Genomic DNA, 27,388 nt, shown 5'->3' on the forward strand with positions numbered 1-27,388 from the left:
CATGTGAAAATGTAGGTCACATTTAAGTGCTTGTAGAGCCATTGTACTTGTCATTATTACTTGTCATTATTACAGTGTCTTGGTGCACCATAAAGAACAACCTTGCCACAGTCAGAATCTAATCAAACTGCATATATTTATAGGCCCGGGCCAATGTCATTTCAATGTCACCACATGATAAATAGCTATTAGACGGAGTTCTACTGACCTGAAAAATGAAAGGACATATTCGAGAAGCTAATACCTTTTTCTTTTGGTAATGCATTTATTGTCACAACAGATTACAATTACATGGTGTAGAGATGAGTGAAGAACAGAACTGAAATGATTTACAGCATCTCTCTTGTTTGTTTTGTTTTGTTTTGTGTGTGTGTGTGTGTGTGTGTGTGTGTGTGTGTGTCTTTTTCATTAAGATTGGACCACATTCACAGAGTTCATGTCGAGTGCAGGTGGTGGCCCCGAGCCAAAGGAGCAGTGTAAAGGTTTTGATAGCAGTGACAGCAAAGTGTTTTTTGCTGCTGTGTGTGTGTATTTGTGTGTGTGTGTGTGTGGGTATATTTTGTTTGTGAGTGGGAGTAGACTGGCTGGATTTACTGAGGAAGAGAAAATACAGTTAACCCTTACTGTGTGGCACAGATTTGATCTTTTCCACGCTGTCCAAGCAGGGCAGACACTGAACCACAGTTCATATAGCCACAAGCACTTCAAATCTGCCGAAGTCAAAGCCTGGATCTGGACTTTCTTGCTACCACATTAATCTGTATGCATAAAGATTCCTGAGGAAATTGTAAAGTTTGAACATAAGCAATGTAACATTCCTGAGCTCTGACACTCAGTTCTTCTATAATGTATGCAAAAAAAGTTACAATCTTAACTAATTTAAAGCTTCAAAATACATTAAAAACTGTTACCTTTCTTTTGCTGATGTACTCATTCATCACAGGAATGGAAAGTAAAAACTCTTGACTGACAATCCGTAATTGTAATTCTGTGAATGGGGCAGAGAATAACCGTATATTCAGGTATAGGTCAGAAGGAGGCCGGATTCTTTGTGCCAGTGTAAATTCAGTCATGGTCAAGTGGAGATGACTTGTGCTGAGAGCATCTATTTCTTTTGTGTTCACCACTCTTCTTATTGAGACCCTTATTAACTCATCATCATAAAACTTAATCCATAAAGGAAACATGCAAAATCAAAACCCACGTCTGTCTCATTTTCTGTCACCAACCCTCCCCCCCCCCATCTCCCCCTCATATCTACAAGTCTTGTGCCCTAAATTCTCTCTTCCTACGTACAATCATTTACATACACTTCATTATTACAATCACTTTGTTCGTCCTCACAGGAGATGTTGAGATGTTTTGTCTGTCACACATCGAAGGGATCAAGACATTTCTATGCCATTTGGTGGGGTGGGGGCGTCTTGACAGGTTTTGTCTGTCTGATCTCGGTTGCTTTTCGTATTCACCTGTCAAAATCCTCTGACAGCAAGACAGCACCTTTTCTGTCCTGGAAGGCTCCGGTAGCTTGGCGTCTCGGGCGTCCAGTCCAGGAGCTCTGACTGTGCTGCTGGCTGTTTGTACAGAAGGGAACAGAGCATGAACGAAAGTTGAGTAATCAATCTGTTAATAGAAACTGGATCTTTTCCTTCTGGGTTATCCTGTATCCTGTCTGTAGAATGCTTGATCAAGTAATCCATCTGGCCCAGAAATCCACATACAGTAAGGGCCAAAGAGGCCAGCGGGTGGTTTCCACTTGGACACAGCAGCGTTCAAAGGTCAAAGTTCAACCAGTGACACCAGCTTTTCCATTCCTCATGAAACCGCTACGTTTTCTTCTTCTTTTTTTTTTTTTTAATCATCAGGCGTACTGGACGTTTGCGCCTCCTTCCTTCATCTGCGGTGGTGTGTGTTAACATGTATGTACATCATTGTTTACCATGGCTGGTACTGATTACGTGTTGTTGTGGCGATAGTGTGTGAGTGGCGTCCAGGCGTTGGCTGGGGGGTGGGGGGGAGGGGGGGGGTGCTGTGGTCACTGGTGACGGTCATTGCTGGGGGAGTTCTGAGGGCTGTTTCTTGGTTTTCAGAGTGTCTATGAGAGACTGGACGCCACGTTTCACGCTGGTGGTCACCCGGCGTGTCACCGAGTCTGGAGAGGGCGCGGAAGAGGAGCCGGCGCGTTGGGAGGGCGGCCGCGCCACCAGACACTTCTGGTACCGCAGCTGAAGGAGAAGAAAACGGGGTTAAAGGAGTTTTTATCACTTGGGTTTGGGTCAAAAGAGACAAAAACAGGCAGTTACCAGCAGTTTGTGGGTGATTTATTTTGGGAAATACACTTATTAGTTTTCATCCTGAAAGGTAGATGAGAAGACTGATGTCACTCTCATGTCTATACATAAATATGACGCCACTGCCAGCATCCGGTTAGCTTATCTTAGCATAAAGACTGGAAACAGCTAGTCTGTCTCAGTCAGAAAGTAACACACAATGTGTCATTTTTATGCTTGTACGGTATAAACAAACCCATTTTCAGTCTTTATACTAAACTTGGCCAACCAGCAGTCGCTTTGCTGTACATATGAGAGCAGTATCAATCTTTTCATCTAACTCTCGATAAGAAAGCAAAAAAGTGTATTTTTCAAAATGTGAAACTGCTCCTTTAAATGCAAAACCTTGTTTTAATATTCACTTCAGGATAGTGACACAACGGAACTACATTTCTAACATCATCTCATCTCACGGCAAAAGAATAAAGTATGAACCTACCACACATGCTGCCTGCACAGCTTCAGACACGCTGCCTGCGTTGGGATCACACCAGAACACATGGCACTGGAAATGCTGGTTCCCAGTGTCCATAATGAAGGCAAATGTGTGCACATCCCGCCCCACGCCCATGAAGGACAAGAAACGGACACGGCACTCCACCAACACCTCCTCTTCCTCCTCCTGCAGCCAAGAGGAGAATCAGACTCTAAACTCTGCTCTATTAGATCTTCTCTCTAATTGACAAGCACACTCGCATCTTTTATTTATCAGATACCCCTCAGGACGACAACAAAAAGTCCCTTGCCTTTTCTTTGATGACAGCCAGAGTGGTGTCAGCAATGCTGAGGATGACAGGAGTCCAGTCCTCTTTGCCCGTGGAGGACAGGAGGCTGTCTATGGCCCCATTTATGATGTCCATACCTGAGGACAAAAGGAGAGGAGAGTGAACACTGAGACAGTGTGTGACGACGCAGGTTATGATGTGCATGTGGGTTTCAGCATTCAGGTTTACCTATGGGGCGAGACACGGACGTCATACCCAGATACAGCACATGAAACTTCTGCACCAACTCGGTCTTTGGCATGGGAAACTCTGCAGAGAGAAAACACACACGGATTAAAACGCACACGCGCAGATCGCCCACAGGGAATTTTATCACACAACAACATCTAACGCAAAGTTCCAAACGAGGAGTCCACACATGATAATTGGCTTAAACTAGAGAAATAAACAAACACTGGTGAATATTTTAATATTTTAGGGTGCTGTTGACATGATTAGGCCATGATAAATATATTCACACACAAGCATGCAGGATTTGAGGGTTTTCTGCATGAAAACCCAGCTGTGTCTGCTTATACAATGGCTTGCAGGCAGAAAGGATTGCCATGCACAGTGAATGAGGATGATCAAAGATGGTGTATCACCTGCATTTCAATCAGCACAGACGTAAACATCTTTTACCCTCAGGACCTCGCTATTAACACACCACGCAATTACATAAGCTTGAGGTGATTTCTGACAATGCGAAATGGAAAATACTGAAAGTGGTTAAATGTTCAGCTACATAGTTTAAAGATTATTAGTCCCCAAATGCGCATAAAGACAAAACAATAAAAATCAACACAACAGTAAAAAGGGCATTAATGCAGAAAACCCTTCACAGTGGTGACATAGATCATTAACAATCTGCTGTATCGCTCGTCAGCATGGGTTTAAAAATTCAGGGGCCAGTTGCAACATGAAATTAATGACTATTCTTGAGACTGTTTTAATGAAACATTCATTGTTGTTGAAGGACACATCCAGTTCAGTGGGTAACTGAAGGCATTTATATACAAACTGAATGACATCTGTAATGTATAACTGTTAAATTACAACTTTGATTTGGGTGCATCAGAGAGATTAAGGTGCTGACAATACGCTCCAATTCAAGTCCTTCATTTCTTATCATTTCTCTACTGTCGACCCCCCATGAAGACTTAAAATGGCCAAACACCACTTCGGCAAATTGAGAAGTTAAACCACCAGAAGTGAGCAAAAACAGGATTGTCAGGGCGTGTTAAAATAAACTTTGAATAGAAATTAACCAGCCCACGTATGACATACTCCTTCATTTTGAGTTTCAGCCCATTTTCCACAATCCACAGCTTCATTACTGAACTTCAGAGATGAACAATTCATCATGAACTCCGTGTGATTTGTATGGAAGGTAGGAAATAAATCTGGGATAATGGCTTTTGCCTGGATTCACCTCATCAGTGTACTCCATGAAAAAGTCCCTCATATCCCACATTTAGGATGCAGTGAGTAGTCAGTAAGTAGAGCTCAGACAGGCCAAATCTGATGACGACAGCAGACCATTATCCTGGTGGCGGAGCTGATCCCAAATCATTTCGTGCTAATCTCCTAAAATGTGTCCCAATGTGGGATTGCACACTCCCAGCTACCCTGAAGAGATCTAATCCAGGCGGGAACAAGAACCGTTTTCCATCCACCGGTTTTGTTGTGAATGGACCTCTGGAGCTAATGGGCATCGCCTCTCACTGGATAACAACTGGTTCTCCAGTTAAAAGACTGGGAGTTCAACAAGTTAAAGCTTTAAAAGATGTGAGGGATGTTTCACCAATAAGTTCTTTGATCCTGGGGTTGGGATGGGTGCTGTGGAGCACCAGGCCTTGCCTCAAAGAAACACTAATTGGGTTTTAATGAGGTCGACTGCCTCTGTAAGTGAGGAGCCGCTACAGTTCTTTTATATTCTGATGCCGGAGCTCCTTTCCCCCGTGCTCAGCAGATACACACACCAGCTGAATTTACAGCTGAGGATGAATTGTGCTGCTGCGTTTTCCCTTTCTTCCTATAATTACTTGGGACTGGGAGGAACAAGCGGTGGGACTTAGCGAAATGGGAAACGGTGAATAGAATTAGCACTGGGAGGATAAAGCTCAGTGATTGTGGAGCGAGGGGTTTTTCTGGATTCAGCAATATCTGTGTGTAATTGAACCAAACACTGCTATCTGTTCTATGAACAAATGTTCTCAGTCGCTCCTGAGGTGATAAAGTCATTTTTAAAAAAAAAAAAAAACATACACATGGTTTCAGATGAGGAATGCTGTAATGTGAAACCACAGCAGGGAAGATAGCACACGGCTGACAAATCCAATTCTCTCATGAGGGAACTACAAAAGAACAAGACTCAAAGAAAAAGATGTGTGTGTGTGCATATGTGTGTGTGTGTGTGTGTGTCTGTGTGTGTGTGTGTGTGTGTGTGTGGACCTTGTAGGGGTACATCGGAGCTGGTCTGGGAGGAGCTGCCAGCTGCAGCCTTGGCACTTTTCCTTTCAGCCATAATCTAGACGAGGGGAGAGGAAAAATGGAGAGAGACGGAGATAAAACACAAGAAGGATGGGGCAGAATGAGAGAGGAGAAAGGAGAAAGAGAGGACCAGAGGGGTAGGAGAGAAAACATGTTTTCAGCAAAGAATTACGGCTGAATCACATAAACAATAACGTAATTTAAAGGATAAGGCTGCTGACATTCTATATGTTTGTTATTGCCAACAAATCTCATGAGAATCCCCAAAACACATCAGCACATTTCTCTGCTACCCTTCCCTGTCTCATCCCCAAGCTTGTTTGTTTCTACTGAAGATCTTCAGGGTCAAAATTTTCAGCAGCAGGTGTTTGTGGGATTGACTCCAAACCAACCACAGTGCTCGTGTTGATTGCATCTTTATGGCACTGATGAATAAGCTGTCAGGCTTTCGCGACACAGGTAACAAATGTTAAAATGGTCAATTCATTGTTAATTTTGGCCTTTTGTTTGCAATAAGAAAACGGTATTGGATATTTCCAGCCTTTAAAACCTCTTTGAAATGATATGTTTGGCTTGTAACAGTCTCAAAAGAACCTGCTCTCTCCCCTTTTGTCTTTCCTCTGCTCTTCTGCAGTGTACACACTCTTTAAAGAGTCATGAACAGTCTGCATGGCCCCTGCACCGAGCTGCTGCACCCTTCCTGCTAGAGATACTTGATTAATTGTAGGTGTCATTAATCAAAGTCTATGGTGAGTCTGCAACTCTTCTCACGGGGGAACATGCAAGAAAATGCATGCACTCATGCACACACATTCACACACACACACATTCACGCACACACACACTCACACTCAGAGGAAGGCCTCTCGGCGCACTGCGCAGCTGTAAGACTCGGGTCACGAAGTTTCTCCGCTGCAGTAAAGAGAAAACTACCACTGTGTTTAAAATAGATAGAGTCACGGTCACACACACACACACACACACACACACACACACACACACACACACATACAGATACACACTCCTTCTTCAATTTGGAGTAGGCAATAAGAAGAAATTAATGGAAAAAAAAACATTATTCTGTAAATGGGCCAACGTGCCTCTCAGGGAGAAGATATGGAGTTCCAGGTAGATCAGATAGATACATCCTTTGCAAGGTCACTGCGAGCCTGTGTGTGTGTGTGTGTGTGTGTGTGTGTGTGTGTGTGTGTGGGGAAAGGGTTTTTTAACAAGTGAGTTATTAGTCCAGGCTATGTACTGCAAGTATCAAGGTTCTTAATGTATTATATATTACCAGTACACTGCATTATACATTAGGTCATAGTGAAACATTCATTGATTTTCTTTATGTTAGAGACAATGTTGGTATTCCAGATGAACACTGACCAATGTGCTTCTCATGCTTGTGATTGTACTGTGTATCACTGGAAAGTCGGCTTGTTATAGTTGGCTGGACCAGATTTCATCCTGCAGTATCTTAATGAGCTAATTGATTATTCTATTATTTAACAATTCCCATAAAAACATCAAACCAACATTGAGTTAGTCACTATCAATATTTTCTGACTCACGTCCATTTGTTCCCATTGAGGACGTACATATAAAGCAGCTGGCGACTGTAGCTTTAGCAAACATCACTCAAGCCATTTGTTTTGTACTCGTTTCTGCGGTGGATTAATGCACAATTGCTCATTAGTGATTGTTACTGGCAGCAGATTGGTGTAAGTGGGGTTGACACAAAATTAAATATAATGCCCATGTTCATGGTAATGAAGTGTCAGCCAGTGCAACAGTGTGGCTCACTGATGTGTTTTTAATACACGCAGAAGAATAAGATATATCAGGATTTGACTATATAGTTAATACTTGTCAGTAGACTCAGAGGGTGTTTTTTTGGGAATGATGGGGATGGCAAAGTTTCAATTCTGAACTGACAATGAAGCTAGATTAAAGATCAGAGGATCACTAATGTTATGAATGTCTGTTAGCAAATTTTAGGGCAATCCATTCATTAGTTGTCGCGATATTTCCCTCAAACCTCAAATGTCAACCTCCTGGTGGCAGTGGAGGAAAAGGTAGGGGGTTACCAACGTCATTAGGAGTCATCCTCTGGGTGCTGTGAATGTGTGTACAAACTTTTGTGCCAATCCATCCTGTAAACTTTGAAATATTCCACCAAAGTCCTTTTCATACAGGTGACGTGTATAATGCAGTTCATTAACAAACACTTCATGAGACAGTTTGAGCCAAATCACTGCGTCAGTCCGAATGAGGTATTAGTCACTGTCTTCATTAAACCTCTACCACAACAATGTATCAAGCAGATCCAAGGAATTCACCACTCAAAATGAGTTGACATGCAGTTAATATATTACTGCATCCATCAATCAGTCTCCTTACAGGACACCATTAAACTGATTAATTCATTCCTGCTTAACATTACTTAATGTTGCTGAGTGTATTTCATTCATTCCGTCAGAGAGTCGAAATCTCAACATCAATCCTCTATTCAAAACAACAGAGGACAGTGTGCACCATACTGTGAATATATGTCTTTAAAATTACAATCTATTCATGTGCAAGTGATTGAAACTGATGATCAAATTATTCAAAGAGAGGTGGAAATGCTGGAAGCTGTCAGGGATTTCGACCTTGAGAAGAAAAACTTGGACAATTTCGAGTTCTAAGACCTTTCATGTGCTGCCTTTAAGATGCTGGACAGGAGCCTCTGGGACCAGACGAGGGAGAGAAAAGGGCTGTCATTGTCTCTAAATGAAATTAGGCATGTCACACACCAGCTGCTCTTCACATCAGAAGCCCTGAAGAGTATTGGCATCCTTCATACAGGCCTCAAATGTGACAATATTACACTTGTCAACCAGGCCTTCAGAGTGAAGTTAATGGACTTTGATCTGGCCCTTCCAGTGTCCAAAGGTTGGTACGAACAGGCAGCCTTGTGTGTACAGGTCTCCAGAGGTGGGCCTCCTGATGTGTGAGGCCTGGGATGTTCATGGCATTCTTGTATTTTGGCATCCGTCTCCTCCCTGGAAACTCCACATATCACACGATGAAAGCTATTGTACACCAGCTGGGTCAGCCAAGGGAACGCTGGCAAGAACATCTGGCAGTATTTCAGCAGGGAACAGAGCTCCATCAATCCAGAGTGGAGGTTCAAGTTGCCAGATGAATATAAAGCGTCTACAAGTTTCACAGAGGGTTTTTGGCATGGCCAGATATGTGGATGATGGATGATGATGAGGTACCTGAAGAAAGTGGACCTCATTCGGTGCAAAGATGAGGTGCCATTTACCTAAAGGCTTGCTTCATCTGGATGCTGAAAAGAGAATCACTCCCAGCACACCCTAAGGCCCAGGTTTGTCACAGTGACTCTCCTGGCCAATGACATGAACACTAGCTCTCATGCAGATGCTGCCCTTGAATTTATGATTGTCTGTCCCCTGGACCACTGAATGAGAGGATTCTGTTAGCTACAGTGAAGCCGATCCAGAGTCAGGAGGTGACAGAGCTTCAGCTGTCACTGACTCGTATGACGGAGGCTCAGACAGTTATGTTCCAGCTATAAATCTGACACAGAGTCAGGAGGTGACTGTCACTGGTTCATATGAAGGAGGGACAGACACGCTGCTTTAAGCTTTAGCCACTGCTGCATCCTTTTACAGAGCCTCAGTTCACAGTGCTTCAAAGCACAGAGATAGTTCCAGTAACAGAGGCATCACCGGAGCTACGGACAATGTTGGCGCTTCAGCTGTCACTGACATGACAGGGTCTCAAGCACTGCTACTTCCAGTGATAAAGATTTAGACACTGACAGTTTCTCTGCTAAAACCAGACTCAGAGCTGCTTTGGATGACAGAACTTCATCGGCCACTGCTTCCAGTGTTGGAGCTACAGCCACCACGGAGCCGCGTACGCAAGACATTTAAAACTCTGAGCTCTTTTTTTGTGGTGGCACACAAACACTATGAGCAGCATTCAGACAGACTGGTGTGTATCAGTTTGTGGAAGCATGGTGCAGTGCGCACAGTGCACATGTGGGAGGAGAGGTGCAAACAGGTGGGAGGATAGACGTCTCAGAACCATGTCAGTTTCTGGAGAAACCAGCTGCTGCCAGACTGTCTGCTGCATGTGAAAATCCACTATGCTGGCTCCTAAAGTGGTCCTGATTATTATTGGTTTGTTCTATTACCATGTAATTTATAAAATTCACTGTATTCTGTCATAAAGTTAGACTTTTTTGGCTGCAGTGAATTTTTTTTTCTTTTTTTTTCTGTTTAAATCTCTCTACATGGCTGTAATCTCTGTGTCCAGGAGACAGACAGCAGTAAGTAGAATTACAGCTCTGGGAGAGGAGGGGATTACTGATTAGTCTGTGTGTGTGCGTGCGTGTGTGTGCGTGTGGATGTGCGTGTGTGTGACTGAGATCAAGAGAGAGAAAGTGTGTGATTCAAGTGTGTGTGTATGTGCTGTGTGATGTCGCAAATTTGCAGGATCTGGGGTTCCCTGTCCTTGAGAGGGTTAACACACTGTCACCACCAGCTCTCTCTCTCTCATGCTCACACATACACACACACACACACACACACACACACACACACACACACACACACACACACACACACACAGAAATACTCCACAGACTTTGTAACCTGAATCTTATCTCCTCTTCTCACTGTAAAAGCCCTTCAAACTTCCATGTACCTCCCTCCTAAGCTCTGGCGTCTCTCGAAAAAGATAACAGAAATCTTGCCAGGGCTCTTCCACAGTGTTTTCCAGTCCTGGCCCTTTGTTTTATATAACATTCATGCAGGAGCTGCATCTAAGTTACAACCTTAAAAAGTAGCTCTTGATGACTGCATCAGTAGAAAAAAGATTCCCCTTCTCTCTCCAATAGTCCCCTTGATTAAAGCTTGATAGCTTGTTTCAGAGGAGCAGATAAGCTCATTCATGCGGAGCCGGAGACGATAATGACACCCACCTTGGAGCAGATTTCGTGGAGACTTGTGGCGATGGCTGCGGCAGGAGTATCACATCGGAACACGTGGCACTTCAGCACCCGCGTGTTTTTGTCTCTCGCCACATAGGCAAAGTCCCTGCAACACGGCCAGAAGACACACAGGAATTTTCACACATGAATTTCTAATGCAGGTAAGAAACAAACCTCCACACACCTCGACGCAGATGTGCCAAACACGTTGCTTTGTTAAAGGGGCAGTAAGTAAGAATCCCTGTTATCACATAAGATAGACGATTCAGTGAGTACAAGTGAGTGATCTTCCAGCCTGTATGCTTATTTTTCTCTGCACGCTCCCCAGCTGCCCTTTAATGTTTATGCTTCAACGTGGAAGGAAACGTAAAAGAGCAAAACACAAAGAACTGACGGAGAAAAAAATAACAATTATTTGGAAGAAAAAGGAAAGAAGACAATTAAAAAAAACAGAAGGCAGGCTGTTTCCTCCATAATAAGTGACCTCATTGCACTAATAAGCCCATCACAGGATTCCATTTCTTAGCTAATTTGTGGTTTTTTGCTGAAGTGACATTTGTTCCATCTCACAACACTTCTTCATTCCATATATTGTATGTGGGAGAGTCAGGACTTATCTTTTTATCTGCTATGAGTTATTCAGTGAATAGATAATAGTTTTCCTCTCCAAGCCTCCTGGTATTACTCTACGGAGAGCCACTTTTGGACATTGTTGCATATTAAGATTAAACATTTCTTTAAAGGCTTCAAACACCTCTCCCCAAAGGGCACCTAGCTCAGGGCCAATATGTGGATATGATTGCCAATTTGTATTTTACATTCCTTTGAGCATTTTTCTTGAGTTCGCAGGGTTCAATTTTGGCATAATCAGCATCGTCTGGAAATATCTTGATTACTTTCCATTTGAAATCCCTCCCAGTGATTTTATTCTCACTTATTCTCATTCCCCTTATCAAACATTAAAAAAAGTCTTTCCTTGGACCTGTCTTCTGTTTTCAAATGAAAACTTTCCAACCCTCGCTGCACCTGTTTGCACTGTCAGCTGTTCAGCAACAGAGTAAATAGCCAGGGTTGCAAGAAATTTCGTGCAAAAAGTTCAAAAAGCAAATGACAACACGACATTATCATTACCCCATTTTGCATCACGACATATTTACCTTTTCTCCAGACATTTGTTGTTAGAGCTCTGCTCTAATTAGCTCAATGTTGCTAATGTTGCTTCATTATTTGTGTCCCTTAAAAGCTGCCATAAGCTTTGCTGGCTTATTGCTGCAATTCCTTGTACACCAGTTAAGGTTTATTTAATGGCTAGATTACTTAAAGCCCCTTTAACATATGGCATAGTGTGTGCTGTTGAGCCATGACAACAGATTTCTCACTCCTACACTGACTACAATGACACACACAGATACACAGAGACACATAAGCGTACAGCGAGGCAGGTGTGTGTCCCAGTGCCCGAGGAAGCTATGTGCCGAGTGTTTCACAGTGGTGCCACCTTGCAGGGAAAAATGACGAGTATGAGGGCGAGACTGAGAGAGGAAGCTCCACCGTGAAGCAAACTTGATGCAGAGAGTGGGTGGGAGATCAAACACAGCTACATGTGGGAGATACTGCACACACACACACGCACGCACGCACGCACGCACGCACGCAATGAAAGATAGGCACATTTCTTCCTCATTAACAGGTGAGTCAAGCTGCAGAACAAAGGGTGAGAGGATGTGTCGAGCCTGGACCGAAATGATTGAGTAAAGCAGAGTGAAAGGGTGGGGACATGCAGAGAAGCCAACTGGATGGCAGTGTCACCAGATGCAGCTGAACAGCTTCATGCACACACACGCACGCACGCATGCGCACACACACACACACACACGTACAGTGCACACTCCCAAATAACCATAGACATAATCAGAAATATGGCAAACACAGCCAGCATTTATCACAGTGGGCTCTTTGTGTTTATGAGTCCATTATCCGGCCCGTCTCTTCTGCATAATTGTGTGCTCACCCACTTTTGGTCGATAATGCTCCCCCCTGCCTGTGGCCAGAAAGGAAAGTGCAATAGGACGCGCGTGTGTGTTGAGCGTATGCGGCCAGTATACACTTCGTTCAGGGACATTTGAGCAGTGTGTCACCGAAGCAGCATGAGTGGCCTTGCCTCGCCTACTACAAATGGCTCTTTTATGACTTCTGTACCCTCTCTGGGGGATCAAAACGCTATAAAACAGCATGCAACTCTTAATAGGAAATAGCCTGTGGCCAGTCTGGCTTGCTGATAATTTAACATCAGTGATTTAGACCTTCAGCAGAGGCTGCTGAACTCCTGTACAGACCAACAGTGACTCTGGGCGAAGCAAAGCCACTGATTTGATGCCTGGAGTGACATATGTGATTGCGGTAGGGGGACGCGCGGTCTTGACACAATGATTACTGAAAACAATGGAGAAGCAGATCACACTTGAGCACACCACCAAGAGCAATTACCTTTCTCTGGGTCCCGGGAAGCAGAGGGAGGTGAGAGGGGGTGAATGGAGGGTGGTGGGGGAAATAGGAAGGAAATAATAAATTAGTTAAAGAAACAAGGTGGAATGGGAAGAGACAGAGAAAACGGAGGGATGAGAAAATTGTATTGCAAAAGAAGAAAAGGGAAAAGAGAAACGGGAGCAGACGGTTGGATAGAAAAGGCAAGGGAAAATAAACAAGAGCAGTGTTAATACATGCGGCGTACTGAGTCAGAAACAGACTCAACGCTCTTTCACCTCAATCAGTCTTCCTGTGAGGTGTGTGTGTGTGTGTGTGTGTGTGTGTGTGTGTGTGTGTGTGTGTCGTATGTGTGCTCTGGAGCTCACTTCTGTGTACTTTTCATTTCAGTGGCTTAGCGTTCCGCTACATTATGACACAGCACACCTTTGTGTCAGATGTGCCAACATACTCACACACACATGCAAACACACATCTTGTTTCCTACTGCAGCTTTACCTTCCCATACTCCCCGTTTCCCTCTGCCGTTTCCTCCTCTCAATCTCTCTTTCATCCTTCTCTTTGCTTTCGCTCTTTTAATCTTCCTTTCCCTTTCCACAGCTCTCTCCATCTCACGCTCCTCTACTCGCTCTCTTTTCTTCCCACAACAGGAGAAGCCCCCCTCCCCCCCCGAAAAAAAGATGCAACACAGAATGATTCAGATCAACAGTGTAAGTTATCACAGCCGCTCTCTTGCATATAGTCTGTGACACTCTCGCTATTATCAGGAAGACTACAAAGGAGGCACAGGCTGAATAAAGAACAGAGGGCTAATTCAAACATCGACTGCTTTGATTCTTTGATGATCCACTTAGCAAGAAGCAGTCTGTGTGTGTGTCTGTCTGTGTGTGTGTGTGTGTGTGTGTGTGTGTGGTAGCAGCTGGCAGCTTATTTCAAACAGGAATCATCAGAGTCAGAGCTGCTGCTTCAACTTGCTCTCCCCACAGCCGGTGGTCGCCCACACATGTACGCACACGCACACGCACACACACACACGCGCACACACGCACGGAAGCTACATCAACACGTGTATAAAGTGCCTAAAAGCTCTCACTCGCCTCATGTAAATGTCTGTCATGCTGTATGAAAATGCAACTCTGTCTCTCTCTTTGAATCTCATTCATGATTTTTTTTTTTTTTCTTTTTTGCGCTGAGTCCATTTACTTCCTATTCTACTTCCTCCTGCTCCTTTTCAAACCCAGACACTACGCTTTCTTCACTGCCACTCACTCCGGTGGAATTGGATTTTTGCTGTCAAAATTCTCAATAGCCCAAAAGCTGCTCTCCATTTACTGTAACACTACAGCCCATTCTTTTCTCTCTACAGCTAATTTGCATGTCAGTGTCAGACTGAAAGCGTTGCAAATGCTTTATTACTGATGCTTAAACCACATCACACCTGATTCAAACCCAGAACAGACTCCCACCTCCCAGAAGAACCTGCAGCACTGTCATGATCACACTGACCTCATTTGACCGAGGATGAAACAGCTTCACCGCCAAAGGAATCCCTCTCTCTCTCTTTTTGCCTTTGTCTATGATCGCTCATTTAAAATGTCAATAAAGTTGATTACACTAAACAGGTGCTCACATTAAGTCATGTTTACTTTGCCCTCACAACCATAAAATGGGAATTTGATGAGCTCAGGTAATACTGGTGCTAAATGGGCAGCATTAAGGAGCTGTTATCAAACCACTGGTTTATCATCAGCTGTCTGAATGAGAAACAAAGAATGCACAAATATGATAACTAATGCATGAGTTTGGCTGTAGCTGGACACAGCGGTTATGACGGAGACTTAACCAACTGAGACTCATTAGTGTCTGTGTCTGTCCAAAACACAGAGCTGCCGCAAGGATTCAAGTTCACCCCACACACGCACACACACACAAGAGATTTTTTGAGCACTTGTCACCCAAACCCTGCACACGTTTTTGAGTAATGAAAAGAATGAAATTTATCTATTGATTTAACTCTTCAAATTCAAATATTGCATATTTATTTCTGTTTTGTGTTTTTTTTCTAATAGAAATAGGACATGACATGACCTCATGACAGGACATGATCATAGTTATAGTTTGCCAAATAAGGGAAAATAATAAATGTAGTCATTTTTTGTTATATTCAGCATTTTAGTATAGACAGAGGGTAGTGTGGAGACAGAAAAGGAGGACAGCGAGGAGTGAGAGTTGGTGGTCAGTTGTCCCCGACCTCAGTTAACGGAAGGAATGACACATGGCAGAGACACAGGCAGCGAATTGACCAACAACCGAGGATGAATGACACACAGGCCTCAGTGATGTAGGGAGAGTTTTTGGCAGGAAAGTGGGGAGGGAGGATGGACAGATAAAATGTCGAGAGAGAGGAGCGATGAAGGCGGGGGGCCAGAAAGCCAAAATGAAAAGGTGGGAGTGTAGCGGAGAGGAATGGGAACGAGGTGTGAGACTCACTGGGGGCCGGATGGCGGAGAAAGAGGTGGAGAGGAAAAAGAGAGGTAAAAAGAGGTATGAGATGAAAGGTATGAAAGCACCAAAGCAGAGAGATGAGTTAAAGCAAGACTCCCACCACTCATGTGTTCTTTTCTCTCTCTCTCTCTCTCTCTCTCTCTCTCTCTCTCTCTCTCTCTCTCTCTCTCTCTCTCTTTCTGTGTGCTCCACATATTTCCAGAGCTGAATAAAGGATGACTGACTCACTACTACCAATCTCTCTTTGATCCTGATGGCTGTGAGGCAGGCTCGGCTGGAGAGGATGTGTACAACTCGCAGATTAAATGAGGTCATGGCTGCAGATATATATGGTATACTGGGTTTAAGCGAGTCGCACAGAACTGTCAGCGTCTGCAGCTCACACATCACCCACCCTCAGTAGTACTACCAGCGCTGTGTGTAGTAGTAGTATTAGCATATGTACAGCTGAAGGAAAATCCCACCCTTGCATACTTAAACACGGTTTCAGTTTGTGACATTCAATGCTTGATCACACATTTTTTGATTTCAGCCTCAAGTTTAGATCATTATACCTGGCATGATTGTCCCATTCATTAAATTACAAATAAATCCACTGAACAGGGTGCAGGAATATTGTACGCTGCTGCCAAATGCTGATGACAAATGGAAGAAGAAATGTGAAAAGAAAATCTATAATGCAAAACACGGTAGATGTTGATGCTGAGGTTGGTTTTGAAACTTGTGTCGTTGCCTCCTTTATAATGGTTTTCCACATGAAAAAAGACTATTGACTGTTTGAGTACATGCATAAAAGCTGCAACCAAAACCTGCATTTCCTGATATCTCATGTCTGAGGAATGGTTCCTCAGATCTGATGCAGCTTGTAGCTGTGATGAGCTGCGATGACGACCAGCAGAATTTAGATCATGAAAAGGTATCCATCTTTCCAGGCTTCAAATTATGCGCTTGTGGCCTAACCACAGTAGATTGGGCCAGTCAGCATCCTCTGAGGAACTACTGGCAGCAATGGGCAGGTGTGGTGACAGTGAGAGAAGCTACTGTTCATTTAAAAACAACAAAGGCGTCTCCAAAGGCTGCTATAGTTCATTTCTATCGGAGCTGGAGAGTATTTCTCCACTAAAATAGGAGCAAAGAACAGCACTGAGGGCTTTCCATAATGAAACGCTTGAACCATTTGACTTTGCAGGAGTCATATGGTTCGTTGATCTGATTGGTAAAAGTTAGCCTGTGATAGACGGTGATGGACAGATGGTTCATCCAATCAGCTGCCAGTACCTACCCTCTTCCAACAGTTTGCACTGTTTTGCCACAAAACTGATACTGAAGCCCAACGCTGTTCCATCCATTTATCCTGGGGGCACAGCGAGGACGAGCCAACATGTTGCTCACCAGGTGCATTTATTTTTCTCCTGCTTTTTCCATTGAATGCGTCCAGACAAATCTGCAGAGTGCTAGATAATGTTAGCCAACATTATCCTGCCAAATCACATGATGCTTCGCGTCAAATGCTAATAGGATAAAAGTTACGGCAAATGTTGCTCTAAACAGTTTGTCAGATAGGGAAGCTGCTGAGGAGCTTTGTGCGTTTGCTGAACGGAGTCAAGCATAAAATATGATGCTATTTTGTGAGTAGCTAAATTTATACATACAGTGAGGAGTATAAATGGCAACAGAAAACAAAATTGTACACAGAAAATGAGGCGATTACTTCCGGTAAAAGTCCGGACACAAATACATAACGTGAAATGGCAGCTTCATGTAACTCTTCTGCTCCTCATGATGCCACATTGTTTACTTCAGGCCAGTTTTCCATAAAAATAAGAGACTCAAAACAGTTAACAGCTAAATAGACCCAGGAATGGAGGCACAGCAGCAGTAACTGCTTTTAGAAGTGCTTCATCCTTCCTCATTTCTGCCATAAGAATTACAATTTGCAAATGTGATGCTCAATAATAAAGATGAAACACTGTTTTCACTGATAATACCGTATTATTAAAATTCAAGTAGTTTCGAATACCTTTATAGAGAATAACTTGACTGTGCATCTTCAGGTGCTAAAATGGGGTAATAAAACTGAAGTGCCCACAACTGCTGCAGTAAAAGAGGCTTTTTAAGAGGCAGTGAAAACAACACAAATGTAACTAGTCCCTCGCCTGCTCCGCTCTGTAGCTTCCAGTATCACTCAGTAGAGACTCGTGTCCTCTCCGAACCATCTGTCACGCACACACACAAACACACAGAGAGCACCGTGGCATCGAACACACTTCAAACAGACTTCAATTATCAAACAGCTTTACAGAGTGTCTGGGTAGTGGCGGCTGCGATGCTAATGCACTTACATATGCTAATTGACAGCCAAATGCTGATTAGAAATGTCTGAGGAGGAAGTTCGTGTGACTCTCCAGTCAGCAAAAAGTAGACAGGGCCAGGTGTGTGTACTGTGTGTGCGTGTGTGGAGAAATGTGTTATATTCATTGATCGCAACTGAACTGGCAATGCTATGATTGCTGACAAGGTTGTGACTTTGGCTTGGGTCCAAAGTGGATGTGGATCTGATCCAGTTTCACAGTGAGATTCAATGCTGAACTGTGACATGTGAGAGTAACAATAGCTGGATGGTGATTTAGAGGAAAACCCTTTCATCACACTGTAAAGACACCTTGTGAGTATATTTATATTAAACTGCTGTTTCCATCCATGATATAATCAGTGCAAAGGCAAAATAAACACATAAGCTATGATAATATTTTTGAGTGGTAAATCCAGAAAATCCACCCTGAAGCTCTCTTCAGACACATGTCTGCTGTCATGGCTTACAAACGCTTTTTTTTATCTTGACTGATTCAATTTTTGCTGATGGACCTTAGCAATCCACATGTGTTCTGCTGGAAGATCCTCCATTTGTCCAGACTCAATAAACATTGCGATACACTGCTGTGTAATTTAAAAATAGGACCCTGAGTGCTGATAATTGTGCTTGCAGAAAACAGTGAATGTTGCCTGTGACAAAATTTAATTGCAGTTTATTGTAATGGAATGTAGAATGTGGCGATAAAAGGTCCAATAAAACTCAAAGATAACACTCGACACAAGAGATGCAAAGTACACACTTTACACAGCCATTAATAGGACTGTACAGAGCTGCTGACAGATAATGGGTTTGTTTTACAGTAGTGCATATTGATGGCTGTGCAAAGTGTCCACATCTGGTATTTCCAGTTCTGACTATAGTACGCTTAGATATCCAATATTCTAATTCGAGCCTGACCAATACTGGCTGTTTGAGACGAATACCGTAATTGAATTCCAAATAATTTGATAATGATCTATTGGTGAATATTCATTTACAACATAAAAATAGGTTTTCCAAGGATCGCTTATGTTTGCTTATTAATCCTTTCACCCCAGCATGCAAGTAAGCATCCATGGGACGTACTGCAACAAGTCAGATCCATGGAGGCCCCAGCTAGCAACCCACAGGACTCAAAGGATCCACTAACACCACAGGACACCCTCAGATGTCCTGCGTCCATATCTCAGAGGGTCAGAGACTGGTTGCAGCCCACGGATGCTCGATCTGATTAGGATCTGGGGACGTTGATGCCGTGAGCTCTCTGTCACGTTCCTCGAGCCATTCCTGAGCAGTTTTTGCTGTAGAGGCCACTGCTGTCAGGGAGTGCCATTAAATGAGGGGGTGAACTTGGTCTTCAACAGCGTTTGGGTGGGTGGGTGGTGTGTATCAAGAGGATTGTGACCAGGTGATCAGTGTTATTCACTTCATCTGTCAGACTGGTGTCAATCTAACTTTTCCAAGAAACCAAATTTCCTAAAGCATATTTCACAAAAAATACTGAACTGTTCCTTTAATAGTGAGGCAGCATGATGATAAAAAAGTGTCCATGGAGCAGGATTTTGGAGCTCATTTGGATCTCACTAAAAGTCACACCAGTAAAACCATCCACAGCGGCACTGGGGTACTTTAAGGCTGTGTGACAACTGAGCGGGGCAAACCCCCCTGCGACCTGGTGAATTAGTCATGGCCCACAGCCATTAGGCCTAATGTAGAATGTCTGTACGTAATTACCTCTCCACACCGTAAACTTGTTTACAGCACCAAGATGAGCAACAAAATGAGCAACCAGGGCCAGAGGGCACAGTGAAGGAGGAGGGGGAGGAGGAGGAGGAGGAGGCTGGTACCACACGACACACACTCCCTGCCTCTCTATGCACACATACATACACACTCACAGTCAGACAGACAAAAACACACAAACATAATCACCAATTTTGCCCAAGGCAGCGAAGAACTAGGACAAAATCAAGTCGAAATAAAAATAAAACTGTTGTCTACGGTGTATTAAACAGCGTACACAGCGCACAACGCTGGCTGTGTGATTTGAGCAGACAGCTGACGTTGTTTACAGCAGCAGCAACGCCGCAGTTTGATTTACCCTCCGTACCTCTGCATCATTTCCAAGAAAAATGCACAGATTTACAAAGCGGATGGTGAAAATGGTGACTTACTAAAAAGGCAGAAACACGCACAACCCGAATTTTTGTACATGCAGCTTTATGACCCAATTCCAAGCATTCAGTGTGGCAGAATGAGGGAGGGAGGGGCAACAAGCTGGGGAGGCACACACAGTACCCATGTGTCAACAGTCGCTGTATTTCATTACATATTTAAGAGCAGAGATAGGTGGGTGGGTGGGCGAGATGGAAAGACAGTGTGTGTGTGTGTGTGTGAGGAATGAGGGATGAGGGGGAGAAAGCGGGATTCTGGGTGGGCGAGAGAGGGAGAAAGATGATGTCCTGCTGTTCTCTCCGCTCTTGATCATTTATACATCACACTGCTCTAGAGTGAGTGAGTGTGTGTGTGTGTGTGTGCGTGCATGTGCGTGTGTGATTTTGTACACAAGCGCTGATATTCTCGACGGAGACAAAGCTTCAGTGAGATGTCACTTCAGCAAGACGCCCCCATTCATGTATCTTACTAATGTGTGTGTGTGTGTGTGTGTAAGAGAGAGAGAGATAAAGAGAGTGTGTGGGAGAGCGCAGGGATTTGGTGAGGAGTTAGTGTCGAGTTGTGCTGAGCTCTACTCACAGATCAGTTTAGATCATACTGTATGCATGTAACCTAATTAGCTGAATATGCCATAAATCATTACGTCTCACGCACACAGCATACTGTACAGCAATTAGTCGTCTCTCTCTCTCACTCTACTTACAGTGAACATTTTTAAAGGGTCAGTTTGCACAAATTACAAAATAAACCTGTATATTTAAGCAGAGCTGAAATTAGTAGTCAATTAATTGATTCACTAATGAACAATGCCCTTGATCCAGCTGCCTTTCTTTGTCTTATGTGATAGTAAATTCATCAGTTTGGGGCTTTGGGCCTTAAATGTGATTTTACAAACCTTAACTGAGGAAAATAATAGTTATTCCTCACTTACTTCCAGTCGTGTCTTCTGCAGCATACACGTAATTCTGGGTTTGAGATTTTCAACTCAACTCAACTGTGATTAATTTTCATTTAAACTTCCTTCTGTTGATCGTTGCTCTAAAAACTGTTAACTTTGTGTTATGTGGCTTACCCGGAGAAGCAGTAACAGAGAGAGAGAGAGAGAGAGAGAGAGAGAGAGAGAGAGAGAGAGAGAGAGAGAGAGAGAGAGGCTGTTTGTGGAAGGACATGTTACTGTGTGATGCAGGCAGGAAACTCAAAGATGGATGTCTCAAAACCTGCCAAAATAAAGCCAAAACTTACAAAAAGTTAAGATTTATTTCATTTACTGTATTTATTATAATCATTTGGGTAAGCTAATCCTTTACATGGTAATAAAGTTTGACCAAGTGGTACAAAAACCATCTCATTGTTGAATTAAATGCTTTTATTTGGGAAAACAATCTCACTACTGGGTCCTGTTACTTGCCATTCTGGAGCTTTTGATCAAATCGCATGATCTTCATCCACTGGAGAGTTTGTCCAGTTGATAATCTAATACATATGTTCAAATAGTTTCAACCAAACTAGACTTGATTGGGTTCCTTGGCTGATCACTTGAAATCCTTCTAAACAAATAGATTAATAAACATGTTATCAGGTTTGGTGTTGGTGTTTTTAGCCACTCAGAGTCAAGCACTGTGACTCTTTGCCCTGTGGGGACCTCAAATTAATTTCTTGGTTAAACTTTTTCTACCTGCATTTGTTTTTTAACTTAAAAGAAACCTGATCCTGAACTGCAGAAATATTGTTAGGTGATAAATTTGTACCTTTAAATCCAAATAAATCATTTGAATAAAGTGTGATTTTGATCCTGAAATAACTATGGGGAAGTTAATTTACCACCTAATACATTTATTACTATAGATACATCAACGGCTGCCCCACTGAGAACATAATCAAAAACCTATATCATGCACTTCCAAACAGTATTCAAATGTATTCATCTTAAGCAGTCTGCGGCCACTTCAGGCAGCCGTGGTCTGAATAGATGGACGGGCTACAGGCAGACGCCGACTGCGCCAGCGTCCTGCTGTGTTCAGCCCTGTATGATCAGCCAACATCAGCATCACCTCTCATCGCTGCCTGCCACGGCCCCGGACCGATAAGTGTTTTATCGGTAGGAGATTTATCAGTTGGTGGGGCAAGGGGAAGGGATCTATAGGGGGAACAGGAGGAGTAATCCGTCAGGAAGACAGGGATTACAGCAGGTGTGCCTAACAATGCTAATGTAAGAGAGAGAGGGGGAAAGAGGGAGGTGGTGAGAGAGTAAATGCAAGAAAGAAGAAATGATTGTATTTTTTAAGGTTTTTGTATGAGTGTCTCTTTGTGTGTGTGTGTGTGTGTGTGCGTGTGTGTGTGCGTGTGTGTGTGTGTGTGATATATGACCCTGGGCTGGAGAGTGAGTAGGGACACAGCTCCCGCCATAATGACCCTTTAGAGAATGAGGGCTTCTGGGAGGCTGGGAGGACATATCCTGGACATGAGGCGTGTGTGTATGTGTAGAAGTAGGAGTGATGGATTGTGGGAAGATGGAGGGCGCTGACGTGGAGGAGCGATGACTTGCAGGGAAAGAGAGAGGTTTGTACGGGGCTCAAATCGGAGCAGGAGTGGGAAGGAAAGGCCATCAATCACGCTGGCATCTATCGAGTGGGTCTAGGTTCCTGGACTCTGTCCCTGTGGGCCATCACAGGGGCCTTGCATGTTAATTAAGCACACAGGGGCCTTGACATCAGCAAATAAAGCTGTGGTCCAACTGGGATGTCGTGACTGGAAGTACTGGAGGAGTGACTGCCACAGCTGAAACATGCACATACAAACGTGACATAAATGGAGGTGATCGCTAGAGTGTGTTCAGCATTAAAATATTAATGACACTGGAAGCTTGCGTGTCTCTCCTCTCCTCTTCTTTCCTTTCCTCTCCTCTTCTTTCCTTTCCTCTTCTCTTCTCCTCTCCTCTCTTCTCTTCACACCTCTTCTCCTCCCTCATATTCTCTTCTCTCCTCTACATGCCACAGCTGTCCACAGAAGGTCAGCAATAGGGGGAAATAAGTGAGACCCGGAGGGAATAAGCAAGCAGAGCCCCACTGCTGCCCGCTAATGAATATGAATGAAACACGGGATCAGTGTGTGTACCTACAGTTCCCTTTAACAGCAGGAAACACACACAGACATCAGGGCTACGCAAAGACACTACAGCATTAAAGGCGCACATCACATCGGCACACACCCTCAGCTTTAAAACAGTGTCGCCTCAGTTCTAATAAGTGTCACACGCCAAGGACAAGAAAACAAGCAGGAACTGCCCCCCTGATGTTGTAAATCATTTCACTTTGGCTTTTGTTCTTCGCTTAGTGTTTCCCTTCTCATCCCTCATCCTCCTCCTCTGCCTCATATGGTAGATACTCAAAGAGAGGGAGAGAGAGAGAGAGAGAGAGAGAGAGGGAAGGGCATATGTATACAGTGAAGGTATTTATCATGTGCACACATATCTTTACCTATGCATGTGACCTCACTTAAACCAATCCAGAATGCAGCACAAGATGTATTATGTCAAAAATGGTAATATCACACGCGCATACACACACGCACACACACACACTCATAGACCAAGTACAATATCAAACAGCTCCAAACAGCCGTGACACACACTTTCAAAAATCCCTGCAGCACATCCAGACGCTTTAATCCTGTCTTTCTCAATCCCCCCTTTTGCTTACTTCATCTCTCTTCCTTTCTTTCACTCTTTCGCCTTTCCCTTCTTATCTGGCTCCCTGAACGTCTTACTCATGTCTGTGTGACACCGGCTGCAGACCTGCTGCTGCTGCCAGCCCACATCCCCACACCTGACAGCTAGCCGGAGAGAGAGAGGAGAGCGAGGGGGAGAGAGAGAGAGAGAGGAGACACAAAGTACACAGCTTGAAGTCAAACACACAGCAGGAGACTGAGAAGTAAATAAGTGAAGAAATTAAAGGGGAAGCTAATGAATGAAAGTAGGTCTGACGGCTGTGTCCTCTAGGCGAGCAGAGCAGTTAGAAACCAACAGAGCAGAGAAACGGGGGGCGATGTTGAGAGAGGCAGTAATGGATGACTGTGAGTAGATGGATGGATGGATGAGGCTAGAGGAGTGAACAAATAAAAGAAAGGGGTACTCACACAGGCAGACATGCTCGGCCCGTTACAGATGACTACTTCCCTGCCTCGTTAGCTTCCTCCGCCACGGTGACATTGCTACAGCCCCTTCGCCGCGGTACCCGGGGGAAAATCTCTTCTCGTCTGCCTCCTCTCTTTTTCTTCTTCTTCTTTTTTTTTTTTAAATCCTCAGGGGCTCCCTTTCCCCCTTCTCCTCTCCCTCTTTCTTTCCTCTCCGCCCTGCGTCTCCCTCTCCTCCTCCTCCTCTTCCCTCTGCTACACCTTTTCTCTCCCTATCTTCCTCTACGGGCGGCTTCCTTTGCTCCACTCACCCGGTCCGAAGAGTCTCTTGCAAAGTCCTGTTTTGTCCTGCTCAGTGCAAGCAGGGAAGCATGCGCTGCCTCTTCCTCCCTCACCGGCTCTCCATCACTCTGTTTATACCCCCCTCTCTCTCAAAAGCACCGCCACTCTTTTTTTTCTCCTGCGCTCTCCCTATTTGAGCATCTTCTCTCCTCAGTTGCTGCTATCTTTGTCTCCCCCTCTCTCGTCTTACTCAAGCTGAAGAAACGGGAGGCTTACACCCCGCTAAAGTGCAGCGGCGGGACAAACAAAGAGAGGCAGAAAGAAGAAGAGGCAAAGCTGTGCAGCCAATGGCACAAGAGGGAGGCATAAAGAGGGCTGGAGACAAAGAGTAGAAATAGCGCAAGAGCATTACAGACAGAAAGAGGAGATGGTGAAGTGGGGGGGGGGGGGGGGGGACACAGACACACCCACTCATTCAGCATCACACACATACAAAGAGCACTCCAGATATAGACCTATGACTTCACCAATTCGAGCCCACATGCAGACACACACACACACATGCAAACGTGTGCGCACACAAACAAGTATGCACATAGGTGAACTTGCTGAGTGCTCCATATATAGCTTCATGACTTCATCGAGCAGCAAACCCCCTTCCCCGCCCCTCGTCCTGCCCTGCTTAAGAGACAGGGGGACTCATTCATATTGAATCAAGCTGAAGGGGAGAGAGAGAACATTCAGGAGAAGACTGGGAATATTCCTCAGACAGATGGATCGAGAAAGAGACAGGAGACAGACAGAGAGATGAATGAAGAGAGCAAAGGCAGACGTCTCCGTCTCTATTTGACCCCTTTCCTTTCTTTCGCTAACTTGTTAAAATGATCTGCTCCCTTTCTTCTTTACTTAATTCAGAGATTCTGCCCATCACCGTCTGCAAGCCTCAGCCAGTTAGCTTACAGCCGTTACCTGTCTGATTTAAAACACACACACGCACAGTGTTCAGGCAAGTCAGCCTTGTCAGCACACAGCTTCTGTGTTTCTGAACCCAGTCACACACTACACAGTATGAAGGAATACGGGGGAAAGTATGTGAACCATCGAACTTTACATCCATATGCAGTTGCTGAACATCTCACAATATTTATGAACCCGGCTGCAGGGTTTGCTCCCATTCAGGGGTGATAAATCGATGTTCCAGTACATCCCCACAGGTGTTGGATGAGGTTGAGGTCAAAGCTGTTGCAGACCAGTCAAGTTCTTCCACAACAGGTTTGTTTTTCCACTTTTTAAAAAAAAAAAAAAAAACCCCAGAAAATATGAAGACGCACAATCAGAAGAATCTACCAGCACAAACCAACCAAGACAACAGCACCATCTCAGTCCGCTGTCACAGCACCAACTCTGCAGACTAAATTCATACAAGATAATCAACAGAAAATATTCATGACTGTACTATAAATGAAGAGCCCACTCATGCGAAGACCACTCAAGTATTAAATAATACAGAGAGAAATAATAGTCAAAGCACTAAAATAAACCGTAAGCCTTTCACATCCCATTCACTGACATACAATGAGCCCTGTGGTGAGCAAGAAAGCCACCTACATGACAGGAAGCAGACAGATTATACCAATAACATAATGATCGCATCCTAATACATGTTGCAAAGCTCTATCACAAGTGTCTTGCCTCCTCCACGACATGCGTCGTTACACACATAATCCCCAGAGGCCAAGGTTAATATCTGTTTGGTCTTCTCCTTCGATAGAGGACAAAAAATTGTTCCAGATTGACAAATATGTTTCTTATAGTAGAGTCTATCCTGAATATACCTGATGTTAGTAATATAATTTAATACATATACTGACAACCAATAGTTCCAAATATACCTTCTCTGTCTGTGTATTTAATTAAAATAACATTTATTTATGAACCTGGCTTTGTTCACAGGCACGGTAGAACAGTAAGGCCCTCCTCAATCTGTTGCCACAAAATTTGAAGCACACTATTGTCTAAATTATTATTTTATGCTGCAGAGTTAAAATTTTTCTTCGGTTTGCCCAAACAATGAAAAACAGCTCTGGACCAAAAGTGGATCAGAGGGGTGCCCACATACTTCATGGGCTTGGCTGCACTATATGAGCTTCTGTGGATGCACAAACTTTGATTGTAGTGCACTCTAGTGGCAGGATTAAGCTATTCCAACCTCTGGCAAATGATGTTTTTGTCTTAGATACACACACACCATCCCCCTTCAGATGTGGGGTACTATAAAACAATTTGCTGCATATATGGAAAGAACATTGCGGTCTCAGAGCATCAAATATCTTCTAAGTCACACGCACTCCCGGCCAGGGTAGAATTATAGCACATTCAAAGTCATGAGCCTGAAACCAAACAGATGAGTGCAGGCTGCAGATTTTAAAGTGCTGGTGGGAGGAGAGGATGAGGAGTGTGGAAGCTGTAATGCTGTAAGAGAGAGAGAGAAATAAGGATAAGAGGGAGAGCTAGCCTGGGCCCTCCCCCCTTCTTTCCACTACACGCTTTATCCATTACCACTGAGAGAGACAGCCACTGAAAAGTTTCTCAATCCTCTGAGACGGTAGAGGGTGGAGGGACTCTCTTTCTTTCTTTCCCTCTTTTTATCTAACACACGCACACACACACACACACACACACACATGGCTAATGTTGTGGTGGTGTTGCTGTTGAGGGACTGAAAAGAGAGAGACAGGAGGGAAAGAAGAAGAGTGGGACGATGCATCCCACAGCATCCCTATGAGTATGGCAGCACTTCAAAAACAAAGGGAAAGACAGAAAGAGAGATATAAGAAAAAAAAAACAAAACAAGGTAACAAGACAC

At 43.9% G+C, this 27,388-nt stretch overlaps 1 protein-coding gene across 4 annotated transcripts in view; it reads right to left on the reverse strand.

The window, feature by feature from the left end:
* Positions 1-377: 377 nt before the first annotated feature.
* apbb2a (amyloid beta (A4) precursor protein-binding, family B, member 2a) overlaps positions 378-27,388 on the reverse strand; it is a 38,107-nt gene continuing 11,096 nt past the window's right edge. For 3 of the 4 annotated variants that reach the window (XM_076739792.1, XM_076739791.1, XM_076739793.1), the window contains 6 exons: positions 10,584-10,698; positions 5,549-5,624; positions 3,284-3,364; positions 3,077-3,192; positions 2,770-2,952; positions 378-2,225 (listed from right to left, as the gene is read on the reverse strand). In XM_076739792.1, the coding sequence (XP_076595907.1) occupies positions 2,049-2,225; positions 2,770-2,952; positions 3,077-3,192; positions 3,284-3,364; positions 5,549-5,624; positions 10,584-10,698 (748 nt within the window). In that variant the 3' untranslated portion in view covers positions 378-2,048. Of the gene's footprint in view, positions 2,226-2,769; positions 2,953-3,076; positions 3,193-3,283; positions 3,365-5,548; positions 5,625-10,583; positions 10,699-24,243; positions 24,559-27,388 lie in introns of those variants that run through there. The other variant, XM_076739794.1, reaches the window with a different exon arrangement.

This window comes from Chaetodon auriga, chromosome 9 (assembly GCF_051107435.1).
Source record: "Chaetodon auriga isolate fChaAug3 chromosome 9, fChaAug3.hap1, whole genome shotgun sequence".
Taxonomy (NCBI): domain Eukaryota; kingdom Metazoa; phylum Chordata; class Actinopteri; order Chaetodontiformes; family Chaetodontidae; genus Chaetodon; species Chaetodon auriga.